This window comes from Oncorhynchus kisutch, unplaced genomic scaffold (assembly GCF_002021735.2).
Source record: "Oncorhynchus kisutch isolate 150728-3 unplaced genomic scaffold, Okis_V2 Okis06b-Okis10b_hom, whole genome shotgun sequence".
Lineage (NCBI taxonomy): Eukaryota > Metazoa > Chordata > Actinopteri > Salmoniformes > Salmonidae > Oncorhynchus > Oncorhynchus kisutch.
This window is the reverse complement of record NW_022261983.1, coordinates 15,506,538-15,522,970: the sequence shown is the minus strand read 5'-3', so window position 1 is coordinate 15,522,970 and position 16,433 is coordinate 15,506,538. Positions and strand designations below refer to the sequence as shown.

Below are 16,433 nucleotides of genomic sequence, written 5' to 3'. Positions count from 1 at the left end.
CCTCTCTCTCTCGCTTCTCCCTCTCTCTCTGTCTCTCTCTCTCTCTCTGTCTCTCTCTCTCTGTCTCTCTCTCTGTCTCTCTCTCTGTCTCTCTGTCTCTCTGTCTGTCTCTGTGTGTCTCCAGTCAGAACCATACCAGTACATCAGCAGTGAGGACAGAAGGAGAGGTCCTGGGGAAGAAGGCCAAGAACGCTGAGGTGGGGAGAATCACAGAGGCTGACAAGGCCAACACCGGGCGGGTAAGAGGCTGTGTGTGTGTGAGATCTTAAATGACTCCCTATTAACAGTCAATATAGTGTACCAGAGCCTCAGAGCAACTGTCCATCTCTTACATTGAACCTCTCTCTTTTCTTGGCCTCTTTCTTTCTCTCTCTCCTCTCTTTTCTTTGTCTCTTTCTCTCTCTCTCCTATCTTTTCTTTGTCTCTCTCTCTCTTCCCTCTGTTCTTGGTTTCTTCTCATTTCTTGGTCTCTTTCTCTCTCTCGCTCGCTCTCTCCTCTCTTTTCTTGGTCTCTTTCTCTCGCTCTCTGTCTCTGTCTTTCTCTCCTCTCTTTTCTTGGTCTCTCTCTCTTTCTCGCTCTCTGTCTCTGTCTTTCTCTCCTCTCTGTTCTTGGTCTCTCTCTCCCTCTCTCTCTCCCTCTAGGTGAAGTTGTCAGTATTCTGGGAGTATATGAAGGCTATAGGGGTGGTGTTGTCCTGCGTCAGTATCTTCCTGTTCTTCAGTCACCACTTCGCCTCTCTCTTCTCTAACTACTGGCTCAGTCTGTGGACTGACGACCCAGTCGTCAACGGAACCCAGCCCAGCAGAGAGATGAGACTGGGGGTGTACGGAGCTCTGGGGGCCTCACAGGGTAAGGACGGTGGTGTGTGTTAGTCTGTGTGTCTGTGGGTGGTATCCTGGTCTGTCTACAAGTCTTTATGTTCAACTCTCTCCCTTCCTCTCCTCTCTCTTCTCTCAATTCCCCCCTCCCCTCGCTCTCCTCCCCCTCTCTTTTTCCCCTTCTCCCCAAACCCCTTCCCCACTCTCTTCTCCCCCTCTCTCTTCCCTTACTCCCCATAACCCCCCCCCCCGCTCTCCTCCCTCTCGCTCTTTCCCCTTCCCCTCTCTCTCTCGCACCATACCCCCCCCCCCCTCTCTCCCATATACCCCCTTCCCCTCTCTCTCACCGTAACCCCTCTCCTCACCCTCTCTCTCTCTCACCGTTCCCCCCCTCTCCCCTCATACCCCTGTCCCCCCTCTCTCTCACCATACCCCCCCCCTCACTCCCCTATACCCCCTTTCACCCTCTCTCACCGTACCCCCCTCTCCCCCCCCCCCTCTCTCCCCTATACCCCCTTCCTGTCTCTCTCACCATTCCCCCTCTCTCTCTCCCCTATACCCCCTTCCTCCCTCCCTCCCTCCCTCTCTCTCTCTCCATACCCCCCCCCTCTCTCTCACCATATCCCCCCCCCCTCTCTCTTCCCCCCCCTCTCTCTCCCCAATACCCCCCTTTCTCTGTCCCCATACCCCCCTCTCTCTCTCAGGCATAGCTGTGTTCTGCTACTCCATCTCTGTCTCTATCGGTGGTATATTAGCATCACGCTACCTCCACCAGTCCATGCTGTACAACGTACTGCGCTCCCCCATGTCCTTCTTTGAGCGCACCCCCAGCGGTAACCTGGTGAACCGTTTCTCCAAGGAGACAGACACCATTGACTCTATCATCCCAAGGTTTTTACAGAAAATAAATATATCTATATATTTGTACAGAAAATCCTTAAATTATTTATTATTTATTTTATTTTTTAAGTTGTCGATTTTATTATGTCTGTATAACATTTTTGTGTATTTATGAAAATGTGAAATTGTCTGAAATTTGTGTGTCACCTGCTGTTGATACCATGTAATGCTGCCTTATAGAAGGAAATATGTCCCTGTCGCCTGCTGTTGGTACCATGTAATGCCGACCTTATAGAAGGAAATATGTCCGTGTCGCCTGCTGTTGGTACCATGTAATGCTGCCTTATAGAAGGAAATATGTCCGTGTCGCCTGCTGTTGGTACCATGTAATGCCGCCTTATAGAAGGAAATATGTCCCTGTCGCCTGCTGTTGGTACCATGTAATGCCGCCTTATAGAAGGAAATATGTCCCTGTCGCCTGCTGTTGGTACCATGTAATGCCGCCTTATAGAAGGAAATATGTCCCTGTCGCCTGCTGTTGGTACCATGTAATGCCGCCTTATCTCTCCTCTCTCCCCAGTATCATTAAGATGTTCATGGGCTCCATGTTCAACGTAGTAGGATCCTGTGTGGTCATACTGATCGCTACTCCACTAGTGGCTATTATCATACCTCCTCTGGGGATACTCTACTTCTTTGTCCAGGTGGGTCGCTGAGGGGGGGGTTAGAGAGCGAGGGCGGGTGAGGGAAAGAGTGAGTTAGAGAGAGGGGGTGTGAGAGAGAGAGGGGGTGTGAGAGAGAGAGGGGGTGTGAGAGAGAGAGGGGGTGTGTGAAAGAGAGTGGGGGGGTTAGAGAGGGAGGGGGGATGGGAGAGAGATCCCTCTCTCCCTACTCACTGTTATTTTATCTCCATCCATGTCATCCCTCCATCACATCCCTCCATGTCATCCCTCCATCACATCCCTCCATGTCATCCCTCCATCACATCCCTCCATGTCATCCCTCCATCACATCCCTCCATGTCATCACTCCATGTCATCTCTCCATCACATCCCTCCGTGTCATCCCTCCATGTCATCCCTCCATCACATCCCTCCGTGTCATCACTCCATGTCATCTCTCCATCACATCCCTCCGTGTCATCCCTCCATGTCATCCCTCCGTGTCATCCCTCCATGTCATCCCTCCATGTCATCCCTCCATCACATCCCTCCATGTCATCCCTCCATCACATCCCCCGTTTCATCCCTCCATCACATCCCTCCGTGTCATCCCTCCGTGTCATCCCTCCGTGTCATCCCTCCGTGTCATCCCTCCGTCACATCCCTCCGTCATCCCTCCATGTCATCCCTCCATCACATCCCTCCGTGTCATCCCTCCATGTCATCCCTCCGTCATCCCTCCATGTTATCCCTCCATCACATCCCTCCATGTCATCCCTCCATCACATCCCTCCATGTCATCCCTCCATCACATCCCTCCATCACATCCCTCCATCACATCCCTCCATCACATCCTTCCATGTCATTCCTCCATGTCATTCCTCCATGTCATTCCTCCATGTCATTCCTCCATGTCATCCCTCCATCACATCCCTCCATGTCATCCCTCCATGTCATCCCTCCATCAAATCCCTCCATCACATCCCTCCATCACATCCTTCCATGTCATTCCTCCATGTCATTCCTCCATGTCATTCCTCCATGTCATCCCTCCATCACATCCCTCCATGTCATCCCTCCATGTCATCCCTCCATCAAATCCCTCCATCACATCCCTCCATGTCATCCCTCCATGTCATCCCTCCCCACAGCGTTTCTACGTGGCGTCGTCTCGTCAGTTGAAGCGTCTGGAGTCGGTCAGTCGCTCCCCGGTCTACACACACTTCAACGAGACGTTGCTAGGCGCCAGCGTCATCCGAGCCTTTGGGGAGCAGGAACGCTTCATCAGGGAGAGTGACGGTCGAGTTGACCACAACCAGAAAGCATACTACCCCAGCATCGTAGCCAACCGGTGAGGAGCGCGGTCACACACACACACCTTTATTGGTTGAATCAATAAGTCATGTTGAGATATAAAATATTTTTAAAACAAACTCCAAACTAATGAGACCTGGTCAACATTTATAGCAGGTTCAATTAACATTCACCTGCGTCTGTAGGGAACGGTACCGTAATGTGTCTATTATCTCTGTTGTAGGTGGCTGGCGGTGCGTCTGTAGGGAACGGTACCGTAATGTGTCTATTATCTCTGTGTTGTAGGTGGCTGGCGGTGCGTCTGGAGTTTGTAGGGAACGGTACCGTAATGTCTCTAATATCTCTGTGTTGTAGGTGGCTGGCGGTGCGTCTGGAGTTTGTAGGGAACGGTACCGTAATGTGTCTAATATCTCTGTGTTGTAGGTGGCTGGCGGTGCGTCTGGAGGGATCGGTACCGTAATGTGTCTAATATCTGTGTGTTGTAGGTGGCTGGCGGTGCGTCTGGAGTTTGTAGGGAACAGTACCGTAATGTCTCTAATATCTCTGTGTTGTAGGTGGCTGGCGGTGCGTCTGGAGTTTGTAGGGAACGGTACCGTAATGTCTCTAATATCTCTGTGTTGTAGGTGGCTGGCGGTGCGTCTGGAGTTTGTAGGGAACGGTACCGTAATGTGTCTAATATCTCTGTGTTGTAGGTGGCTGCCGGTGCGTCTGGAGTTTGTAGGGAACGGACCGTAATGTCTCTAATATCTCTGTGTTGTAGGTGGCTGGCAGTGCGTCTGGAGTTTGTAGGGAACGGTACCGTAATGTCTCTAATATCTCTGTGTTGTAGGTGGCTGGCGGTGCGTCTGGAGTTTGTAGGGAACGGTACCGTAATGTCTCTAATATCTCTGTGTTGTAGGTGGCTGGCAGTGCGTCTGGAGTTTGTAGGGAACGGTACCGTAATGTCTCTAATATCTCTGTGTTGTAGGTGGCTGGCGGTGCGTCTGGAGTTTGTAGGGAACGGTACCGTAATGTGTCTAATATCTCTGTGTTGTAGGTGGCTGGCGGTGCGTCTGGAGGGAACCGTACCGTAATGTGTCTAATATCTGTGTGTTGTAGGTGGCTGGCGGTGCGTCTGGAGTTTGTAGGGAACGGTATCTTAATGTGTCTAATATCTCTGTGTTGTAGGTGGCTGGCGGTGCGTCTGGAGTTTGTAGGGAACGGTACCGTAATGTGTCTAATATCTCTGTGTTGTAGGTGGCTGGCGGTGCGTCTGGAGGGATCGGTACCGTAATGTGTCTAATATCTGTGTGTTGTAGGTGGCTGGCGGTGCGTCTGGAGTTTGTAGGGAACAGTACCGTAATGTCTCTAATATCTCTGTGTTGTAGGTGGCTGGCGGTGCGTCTGGAGTTTGTAGGGAACGGTACCGTAATGTCTCTAATATCTCTGTGTTGTAGGTGGCTGGCGGTGCGTCTGGAGTTTGTAGGGAACGGTACCGTAATGTGTCTAATATCTCTGTGTTGTAGGTGGCTGCCGGTGCGTCTGGAGTTTGTAGGGAACGGACCGTAATGTCTCTAATATCTCTGTGTTGTAGGTGGCTGGCAGTGCGTCTGGAGTTTGTAGGGAACGGTACCGTAATGTCTCTAATATCTCTGTGTTGTAGGTGGCTGGCAGTGCGTCTGGAGTTTGTAGGGAACGGTACCGTAATGTCTCTAATATCTCTGTGTTGTAGGTGGCTGGCAGTGCGTCTGGAGTTTGTAGGAAACGGTACCGTAATGTCTCTAATATCTCTGTGTTGTAGGTGGCTGGCGGTGCGTCTGGAGTTTGTAGGGAACAGTACCGTAATGTGTCTAATATCTCTGTGTTGTAGGTGGCTGGCAGTGCGTCTGGAGTTTGTAGGGAACGGTACCGTAATGTCTCTAATATCTCTGTGTTGTAGGTGGCTGGCAGTGCGTCTGGAGTTTGTAGGGAACGGTACCGTAATGTCTCTAATATCTCTGTGTTGTAGGTGGCTGGCGGTGCGTCTGGAGTTTGTAGGGAACGGTACCGTAATGTCTCTAATATCTCTGTGTTGTAGGTGGCTGGCGGTGCGTCTGGAGTTTGTAGGGAACGGTACCGTAATGTGTCTAATATCTCTGTGTTGTAGGTGGCTGGCGGTGCGTCTGGAGTTTGTAGGGAACGGTACCGTAATGTCTCTAATATCTCTGTGTTGTAGGTGGCTGGCGGTGCGTCTGGAGTTTGTAGGGAACGGTACCGTAATGTCTCTAATATCTCTGTGTTGTAGGTGGCTGGCGGTGCGTCTGGAGTTTGTAGGGAACGTACCGTAATATCTCTGTGTTGTAGGTGGCTGGCGGTGCGTCTGGAGTTTGTAGGGAACAGTACCATAATGTCTCTAATATCTCTGTGTTGTAGGTGGCTGGCGGTGCGTCTGGAGTTTGTAGGGAACGGTACCGTAATGTGTCTAATATCTCTGTGTTGTAGGTGGCTGGCGGTGCGTCTGGAGTTTGTAGGGAACAGTACCGTAATGTCTCTAATATCTGTGTTGTAGGTGGCTGGCGGTGCGTCTGGAGTTTGTAGGGAACTGTATCGTAATGTCTCTAATATCTCTGTGTTGTAGGTGGCTGGCGGTGCGTCTGGAGTTTGTAGGGAACGGTACCGTAATGTCTCTAATATCTCTGTGTTGTAGGTGGCTGGCGGTGCGTCTGGAGTTTGTAGGGAACAGTACCGTAATGTCTCTAATATCTCTGTGTTGTAGGTGGCTGGCGGTGCGTCTGGAGGGAACGGTACCGTAATGTGTCTAATATCTCTGTGTTGTAGGTGGCTGGCGGTGCGTCTGGAGTTTGTAGGGAACGGTACCGTAATGTCTCTAATATCTCTGTGTTGTAGGTGGCTGGCGGTGCGTCTGGAGGGAACGGTACCGTAATGTGTCTAATATCTCTGTGTTGTAGGTTGCTGGCGGTGCGTCTGGAGTTTGTAGGGAACGGTACCGTAATGTCTCTAATATCTCTGTGTTGTAGGTGGCTGGCGGTGCGTCTGGAGTTTGTAGGGAACAGTACCGTAATGTCTCTAATATCTCTGTGTTGTAGGTGGCTGGCGGTGCGTCTGGAGTTTGTAGGGAACGGTACCGTAATGTCTCTAATATCTCTGTGTTGTAGGTGGCTGGCGGTGCGTCTGGCGTCTGTAGGAAACGGTACCGTAATGTCTCTAATATCTCTGTGTTGTAGGTGGCTGGCGGTGCGTCTGGAGTTTGTAGGGAACGGTACCGTAATGTGTCTAATATCTCTGTGTTGTAGGTGGCTGGCGGTGCGTCTGGAGTTTGTAGGGAACGGTACCGTAATGTGTCTAATATCTCTGTGTTGTAGGTGGCTGGCGGTGCGTCTGGAGTTTGTAGGGAACGGTACCGTAATGTCTCTAATATCTCTGTGTTGTAGGTGGCTGGCGGTGCGTCTGGAGTTTGTAGGGAACGGTACCGTAATGTCTCTAATATCTCTGTGTTGTAGGTGGCTGGCGGTGCGTCTGGAGTTTGTAGGGAACGGTACCGTAATGTCTCTAATATCTCTGTGTTGTAGGTGGCTGGCGGTGCGTCTGGAGTTTGTAGGGAACAGTACCGTAATGTCTCTAATATCTCTGTGTTGTAGGTGGCTGGCGGTGCGTCTGGAGTTTGTAGGGAACGGTACCGTAATGTCTCTAATATCTCTGTGTTGTAGGTGGCTGGCGGTGCGTCTGGAGTTTGTAGGGAACGGTACCGTAATGTCTCTAATATCTCTGTGTTGTAGGTGGCTGGCGGTGCGTCTGGAGTCTGTAGGAAACGGTACCGTAATGTCTCTAATATCTCTGTGTTGTAGGTGGCTGGCGGTGCGTCTGGAGTTTGTAGGGAACGGTACCGTAATGTCTCTAATATCTCTGTGTTGTAGGTGGCTGGCGGTGCGTCTGGAGTTTGTAGGGAACGGTACCGTAATGTCTCTAATATCTCTGTGTTGTAGGTGGCTGGCGGTGCGTCTGGAGTTTGTAGGGAACGTTACCGTAATGTCTCTAATATCTCTGTGTTGTAGGTGGCTGGCGGTGCGTCTGTAGGGAACGGTACCGTAATGTCTCTAATATCTCTGTGTTGTAGGTGGCTGGCGGTGCGTCTGGAGTTTGTAGGGAACGGTACCGTAATGTGTCTAATATCTCTGTGTTGTAGGTGGCTGGCGGTGCGTCTGGAGTTTGTAGGGAACTGTATCGTAATGTTTGCTGCTCTGTTTGCTGTGATGGCTAGAGAGAGCCTCAGCCCTGGGATCATGGGCCTGTCCATTTCATACGCACTACAGGTCAGTAACGTGTGTGTGTGTGTGTGTGTGTGTGTGTGTGTGTGTGTGTGTGTGTGTGTGTGTGTGTGTGTGTGCGTGGTGTTTCATAAAAAAAAACGGATGAGTTCCCTTCATTCTTTGGTTTAGTTTCACAGCCGGTCGGGTCGCCCCCCCCCCCCCCCCTCCCCCCAAAAAACAGGCAGTGGATGAATGAGGATCTTCAAGTTGAAGATGAACCTTGTGTTTCTGGGAAACTCACCCCAGGTTGTTTAATCCTGTCAGTCCTAAGAGCCCAGGTTGTTTAACCCTGTCAGTCCTGAGACCCCAGGTTGTTTAACCCTGTCAGTCCTGAGACCCCAGGTTGTTTAACCCTGTCAGTCCTAAGAGCCCAGGTTGTTTAACCCTGTCAGTCCTGAGACCCCAGGTTGTTTAATCCTGTCAGTCTTGAGACCCCAGGTTGTTTAACCCTGTCAGTCCTGAGACCCCAGGTTGTTTAACCCTGTCAGTCCTGAGACCCCAGGTTGTTTAACCCTGTCAGTCCTGAGACCCCAGGTTGTTTAACCCTGTCAGTCCTGAGACCCCAGGTTGTTTAACCCTGTCAGTCCTGAGACCCCAGGTTGTTTAACCCTGTCAGTCCTGAGACCTCATGTGTGAGTCTCAGCTGTTCATAGATGACATCATAGATAGCTTTTAATACTTTGTGACTCAAACCATTCTGGCTCTACTTTGCCTCTCTCTGTCTCCTCTCCTTCTCTCTGCCTCTCCTTCTATCTGCCTCTGTCTTTCTGTCTCACTCTGTCTCTGCCTCTCCTTCTCTCTGTCTCTGCCTCTCCTTCTCTCTGTCTCTGCCTCTCCTTCTCTCTGTCTCTGCCTCTCCTTCTCTCTGTCTCTGCCTCTCCTTCTCTCTGTCTCTGCCTCTCCTTCTCTCTGTCTCTGCCTCTCCTTCTCTCTGTCTCTGCCTCTCCTTCTCTCTGTCTCTGCCTCTCCTTCTCTCTGTCTCTGCCTCTCCTTATCTCTGTCTCTGCCTCTCCTTCTCTCTGTCTCTGCCTCTCCTTCTCTCTGTCTCTGCCTCTCCTTCTCTCTCTCTGCCTCTCCTTCTCTCTCTCTGCCTCTCCTTCTCTCTCTCTGCCTCTCCTTCTCTCTCTCTGCCTCTCCTTCTCTCTGCCTCTGCCTCTCCTTCTCTCTGTCTCTGCCTCTCCTTCTCTCTGCCTCTGCCTCTCCTTCTCTCTGCCTCTGCCTCTCCTCTCTGCCCCTGTCTTCCTCTCCTTCTCTCTGCCTCTGCCTCTCCTTCTCTCTGTCTCTGCCTCTCCTTCTCTCTCTCTGCCTCTCCTTGCCTCTGCCTCTCCTTCTCTCTGTCTCTGCCTCTCCTCTCTGCCCCTGTCTTCCTCTCCTTCTCTCTGCCTCTCCTTCTCTCTGCCTCTCCTTCTCTCTGCCTCTGTCTTTCTGTCTCACTCGGTCTCTGCCTCTCCTTCTCTCTGTCTCTGCCTCTCCTCTCTGCCCCTGTCTTTCTGTATCTCTGTCTCTCTGTCCTGTAGCTGACGGCCTCTCTGACCTGGCTAGTGAGGATGTCTTCAGATCTGGAAACCAACATTGTGGCCGTGGAGAGAGTCAAGGAGTACGAAGACACAGAGAAAGAGGTACGTCTGTGTGTGTTTATGTTCTCATACACAACTCTGTAGGTAGAGCTGTTGTTGGGACTGTGTGTGTTGTGACTGTGTGTGTGTTGTTGTGACTGTGTGTGTTGTTGTGACTGTGTGTGTTTATGTTCTCATAGACAACTCTGTAAGTAGAGCTGTTGTTGTGACTGTGTGTTGTTGTGACTATGTGTGTTGTTGTGACTGTGTGTGTTTATGTTCTCATAGACAAACTCTGTAAGTAGAGCTGTGACGGCATTTTGGAAGACTGTTATTGGTCAACCAAATCTACTTCTATAAAATAACATATGACCTGCCATACTGTCCTTCAGTCAGCTGGTCTTTCTATAAAATAACATATGATCTGCCATACTGTCCTTCAGTCAGCTGGTCTTTCTATAAAATAACATATGACCTGCCATACTGTCCTTCAGTCAGCTGGTCTTTCTACTTCTATAAAATAACATATGACCTGCCATACTGTCCTTCAGTCAGCTGGTCTTTCTACTTCTATAAAATAACATATGACCTGCCATACTGTCCTTCAGTCAGCTGGTCTTTCTACTCCTATAAAATAACATATGACCCGCCATACTGTCCTTCAGTCAGCTGGTCTTTCTATAAAATAACATATGACCTGCCATACTGTCCTTCAGTCAGCTGGTCTTTCTACTCCTATAAAATAACATATGACCCGCCATACTGTCCTTCAGTCAGCTGGTCTTTCTATAAAATAACATATGACCTGCCATACTGTCCTTCAGTCAGCTTGTCTTTCTACTCCTATAAAATAACATATGACCTGCCATACTGTCCTTCAGTCAGCTGGTCTTTCTACTCCTATAAAATAACATATGACCTGCCATACTGTCCTTCAGTCAGCTGGTCTTTCTATAAAATAACATATGACCTGCCATACTGTCCTTCAGTCAGCTGGTCTTTCTATAAAATAACATATGACCTGTCATACTGTCCTTCAGTCAGCTGGTCTTTCTATAAAATAACATATGACCTGCCATACTGTCCTTCAGTCAGCTGGTCTTTCTATAAAATAACATATGACCTGCCATACTGTCCTTCAGTCAGCTGGTCTTTCTATAAAATAACATATGACCTGCCATACTGTCCTTCAGTCAGCTGGTCTTTCTATAAATAACATATGATCTGCCATACTGTCCTTCAGTCAGCTGGTCTTTCTACTTCTATAAAATAACATATGACCTGCCATACTGTCCTTCAGTCAGCTGGTCTTTCTATAAAATAACATATGACCTGCCATACTGTCCTTCAGTCAGCTGGTCTTTCTACTCCTATAAAATAACATATGACCTGCCATACTGTCCTTCAGTCAGCTGGTCTTTCTACTCCTATAAAATAACATATGACCTGCCGTACTGTCCTTCAGTCAGCTGGTCTTTCTACTTCTATAAAATAACATATGACCTGCCATACTGTCCTTCAGTCAGCTGGTCTTTCTATTCCTATAAAATAACATATGACCTGCCATACTGTCCTTCAGTCAGCTGGTCTTTCTATTCCTATAAAATAACATATGACCTGCCATACTGTCCTTCAGTCAGCTGGTCTTTCTATAAAATAACATATGACCTGCCATACTGTCCTTCAGTCAGCTGGTCTTTCTATAAAATAACATATGACCTGCCGTACTGTCCTTCAGTCAGCTGGTCTTTCTACTTCTATAAAATAACATATGACCTGCCATACTGTCCTTCAGTCAGCTGGTCTTTCTACTCCTATAAAATAACTTATGACCAGCCGTACTGTCCTTCAGTCAGCTGGTCTTTCTATAAAATAACATATGACCTGCCATACTGTCCTTCAGTCAGCTGGTCTTTCTACTCCTATAAAATAACATATGACCTGCCATACTGTCCTTCAGTCAGCTGGTCTTTCTATAAAATAACACATGACCTGCCATACTGTCCTTCAGTCAGCTGGTCTTTCTATAAAATAACATATGACCTGCCATACTGTCCTTCAGTCAGCTGGTCTTTCTATGAAATAACATATGACCTGCCATACTGTCCTTCAGTCAGCTGGTCTTTCTATAAAATAACATATGACCTGCCGTACTGTCCTTCAGTCAGCTGGTCTTTCTATAAAATAACATATGACCTGCCGTACTGTCCTTCAGTCAGCTGGTCTTTCTATAAAATAACATATGACCTGCCGTACTGTCCTTCAGTCAGCTGGTCTTTCTACTCCTATAAAATAACATATGACCTGCCGTACTGTCCTTCAGTCAGCTGGTCTTTCTACTCCTATAAAATAACATATGACCTGCCATACTGTCCTTCAGTCAGCTGGTCTTTCTACTCCTATAAAATAACATATGACCTGCCGTACTGTCCTTCAGTCAGCTGGTCTTTCTATAAAATAACATATGACCTGCCATACTGTCCTTCAGTCAGCTGGTCTTTCTATAAAATAACATATGACCTGCCATACTGTCCTTCAGTCAGCTGGTCTTTCTATAAAATAACATATGACCTGCCGTACTGTCCTTCAGTCAGCTGGTCTTTCTATAAAATAACATATGACCTGCCGTACTGTCCTTCAGTCAGCTGGTCTTTCTACTTCTATAAAATAACATATGACCTGCCATACTGTCCTTCAGTCAGCTGGTCTTTCTACTCCTATAAAATAACTTATGACCTGCCGTACTGTCCTTCAGTCAGCTGGTTTTTCTATAAAATAACATATGACCTGCCATACTGTCCTTCAGTCAGCTGGTCTTTCTATAAAATAACATATGACCTGCCGTACTGTCCTTCAGTCAGCTGGTCTTTCTATAAAATAACATATGACCTGCCATACTGTCCTTCAGTCAGCTGGTCTTTCTATAAAATAACATATGACCTGCCATACTGTCCTTCAGTCAGCTGGTCTTTCTACTCCTATAAAATAACATATGACCTGCCATACTGTCCTTCAGTCAGCTGGTCTTTCTATAAAATAACATATGACCTGCCATACTGTCCTTCAGTCAGCTGGTCTTTCTATGAAATAACATATGACCTGCCATACTGTCCTTCAGTCAGCTGGTCTTTCTATAAAATAACATATGACCTGCCATACTGTCCTTCAGTCAGCTGGTCTTTCTACTCCTATAAAATAACATATGACCTGCCATACTGTCCTTCAGTCAGCTGGTCTTTCTATAAAATAACATATGACCTGCCATACTGTCCTTCAGTCAGCTGGTCTTTCTATGAAATAACATATGACCTGCCATACTGTCCTTCAGTCAGCTGGTCTTTCTATAAAATAACATATGACCTGCCGTACTGTCCTTCAGTCAGCTGGTCTTTCTATAAAATAACATATGACCTGCCGTACTGTCCTTCAGTCAGCTGGTCTTTCTACTCCTATAAAATAACATATGACCTGCCGTACTGTCCTTCAGTCAGCTGGTCTTTCTACTCCTATAAAATAACATATGACCTGCCATACTGTCCTTCAGTCAGCTGGTCTTTCTACTCCTATAAAATAACATATGACCTGCCGTACTGTCCTTCAGTCAGCTGGTCTTTCTATAAAATAACATATGACCTGCCATACTGTCCTTCAGTCAGCTGGTCTTTCTATAAAATAACATATGACCTGCCATACTGTCCTTCAGTCAGCTGGTCTTTCTATAAAATAACATATGACCTGCCATACTGTCCTTCAGTCAGCTGGTCTTTCTATGAAATAACATATGACCTGCCGTACTGTCCTTCAGTCAGCTGGTCTTTCTACTTCTATAAAATAACATATGACCTGCCATACTGTCCTTCAGTCAGCTGGTCTTTCTACTCCTATAAAATAACTTATGACCTGCCGTACTGTCCTTCAGTCAGCTGGTCTTTCTATAAAATAACATATGACCTGCCATACTGTCCTTCAGTCAGCTGGTCTTTCTACTCCTATAAAATAACATATGACCTGCCATACTGTCCTTCAGTCAGCTGGTCTTTCTATAAAATAACATATGACCTGCCATACTGTCCTTCAGTCAGCTGGTCTTTCTATAAAATAACATATGACCTGCCATACTGTCCTTCAGTCAGCTGGTCTTTCTATAAAATAACATATGACCTGCCATACTGTCCTTCAGTCAGCTGGTCTTTCTATAAAATAACATATGACCTGCCGTACTGTCCTTCAGTCAGCTGGTCTTTCTATAAAATAACATATGACCTGCCATACTGTCCTTCAGTCAGCTGGTCTTTCTATAAAATAACATATGACCTGCTGTACTGTCCTTCAGTCAGCTGGTCTTTCTATAAAATAACATATGACCTGCCGTACTGTCCTTCAGTCAGCTGGTCTTTCTATAAAATAACATATGACCTGCCATACTGTCCTTCAGTCAGCTGGTCTTTCTATAAAATAACATATGACCTGCCGTACTGTCCTTCAGTCAGCTGGTCTTTCTATGAAATAACATATGACCTGCCGTACTATCCTTCAGTCAGCTGGTCTTTCTACTTCTATAAAATAACATATGACCTGCCATACTGTCCTTCAGTCAGCTGGTCTTTCTATAAAATAACATATGACCTGCCATACTGTCCTTCAGTCAGCTGGTCTTTCTACTCCTATAAAATAACATATGACCTGCCATACTGTCCTTCAGTCAGCTGGTCTTTCTATAAAATAACATATGACCTGCCATACTGTCCTTCAGTCAGCTGGTCTTTCTATAAAATAACATATGACCTGCCATACTGTCCTTCAGTCAGCTGGTCTTTCTATAAAATAACATATGATCTGCCATACTGTCCTTCAGTCAGCTGGTCTTTCTATAAAATAACATATGACCTGCCATACTGTCCTTCAGTCAGCTGGTCTTTCTACTTCTATAAAATAACATATGACCTGCCATACTGTCCTTCAGTCAGCTGGTCTTTCTACTTCTATAAAATAACATATGACCTGCCATACTGTCCTTCAGTCAGCTGGTCTTTCTACTCCTATAAAATAACATATGACCCGCCATACTGTCCTTCAGTCAGCTGGTCTTTCTATAAAATAACATATGACCTGCCATACTGTCCTTCAGTCAGCTTGTCTTTCTACTCCTATAAAATAACATATGACCTGCCATACTGTCCTTCAGTCAGCTGGTCTTTCTACTCCTATAAAATAACATATGACCTGCCATACTGTCCTTCAGTCAGCTGGTCTTTCTACTCCTATAAAATAACATATGACCTGCCGTACTGTCCTTCAGTCAGCTGGTCTTTCTATAAAATAACATATGACCTGCCATACTGTCCTTCAGTCAGCTGGTCTTTCTATAAAATAACATATGACCTGTCATACTGTCCTTCAGTCAGCTGGTCTTTCTATAAAATAACATATGACCTGCCATACTGTCCTTCAGTCAGCTGGTCTTTCTATAAAATAACATATGACCTGCCATACTGTCCTTCAGTCAGCTGGTCTTTCTATAAAATAACATATGACCTGCCATACTGTCCTTCAGTCAGCTGGTCTTTCTATAAAATAACATATGATCTGCCATACTGTCCTTCAGTCAGCTGGTCTTTCTACTTCTATAAAATAACATATGACCTGCCATACTGTCCTTCAGTCAGCTGGTCTTTCTATAAAATAACATATGACCTGCCATACTGTCCTTCAGTCAGCTGGTCTTTCTACTCCTATAAAATAACATATGACCTGCCATACTGTCCTTCAGTCAGCTGGTCTTTCTATAAAATAACATATGACCTGCCATACTGTCCTTCAGTCAGCTGGTCTTTCTATAAAATAACATATGACCTGCCATACTGTCCTTCAGTCAGCTGGTCTTTCTATAAAATAACATATGATCTGCCATACTGTCCTTCAGTCAGCTGGTCTTTCTACTTCTATAAAATAACATATGACCTGCCATACTGTCCTTCAGTCAGCTGGTCTTTCTATAAAATAACATATGACCTGCCATACTGTCCTTCAGTCAGCTGGTCTTTCTACTCCTATAAAATAACATATGACCTGCCGTACTGTCCTTCAGTCAGCTGGTCTTTCTACTTCTATAAAATAACATATGACCTGCCATACTGTCCTTCAGTCAGCTGGTCTTTCTATTCCTATAAAATAACATATGACCTGCCATACTGTCCTTCAGTCAGCTGGTCTTTCTATTCCTATAAAATAACATATGACCTGCCATACTGTCCTTCAGTCAGCTGGTCTTTCTATAAAATAACATATGACCTGCCATACTGTCCTTCAGTCAGCTGGTCTTTCTATAAAATAACATATGACCTGCCGTACTGTCCTTCAGTCAGCTGGTCTTTCTATGAAATAACGTATGACCTGCCGTACTGTCCTTCAGTCAGCTGGTCTTTCTACTTCTATAAAATAACATATGACCTGCCATACTGTCCTTCAGTCAGCTGGTCTTTCTACTCCTATAAAATAACTTATGACCAGCCGTACTGTCCTTCAGTCAGCTGGTCTTTCTATATAATAACATATGACCTGCCATACTGTCCTTCAGTCAGCTGGTCTTTCTACTCCTATAAAATAACATATGACCTGCCATACTGTCCTTCAGTCAGCTGGTCTTTCTATAAAATAACACATGACCTGCCATACTGTCCTTCAGTCAGCTGGTCTTTCTATAAAATAACATATGACCTGCCATACTGTCCTTCAGTCAGCTGGTCTTTCTATGAAATAACATATGACCTGCCATACTGTCCTTCAGTCAGCTGGTCTTTCTATAAAATAACATATGACCTGCCGTACTGTCCTTCAGTCAGCTGGTCTTTCTATAAAATAACATATGACCTGCCGTACTGTCCTTCAGTCAGCTGGTCTTTCTATAAAATAACATATGACCTGCCGTACTGTCCTTCAGTCAGCTGGTCTTTCTA

At 46.5% G+C, this 16,433-nt stretch overlaps 1 protein-coding gene across 5 annotated transcripts in view; it reads left to right on the top strand.

Annotated features, from left to right (window-relative positions):
- abcc1 (ATP binding cassette subfamily C member 1 (ABCC1 blood group)) overlaps positions 1–16,433 on the top strand; it is a 65,025-nt gene that overhangs the window by 39,848 nt on the left and 8,744 nt on the right. For all 5 annotated transcript variants that reach the window (XM_031814425.1, XM_031814424.1, XM_031814426.1 and 2 more), the window contains 7 exons: positions 125–239; positions 643–850; positions 1,524–1,710; positions 2,240–2,363; positions 3,473–3,672; positions 7,798–7,924; positions 9,439–9,540. In XM_031814425.1, coding sequence (XP_031670285.1) covers positions 125–239; positions 643–850; positions 1,524–1,710; positions 2,240–2,363; positions 3,473–3,672; positions 7,798–7,924; positions 9,439–9,540 — 1,063 coding nt within the window. The remainder of the gene's footprint in view (positions 1–124; positions 240–642; positions 851–1,523; positions 1,711–2,239; positions 2,364–3,472; positions 3,673–7,797; positions 7,925–9,438; positions 9,541–16,433) is intronic.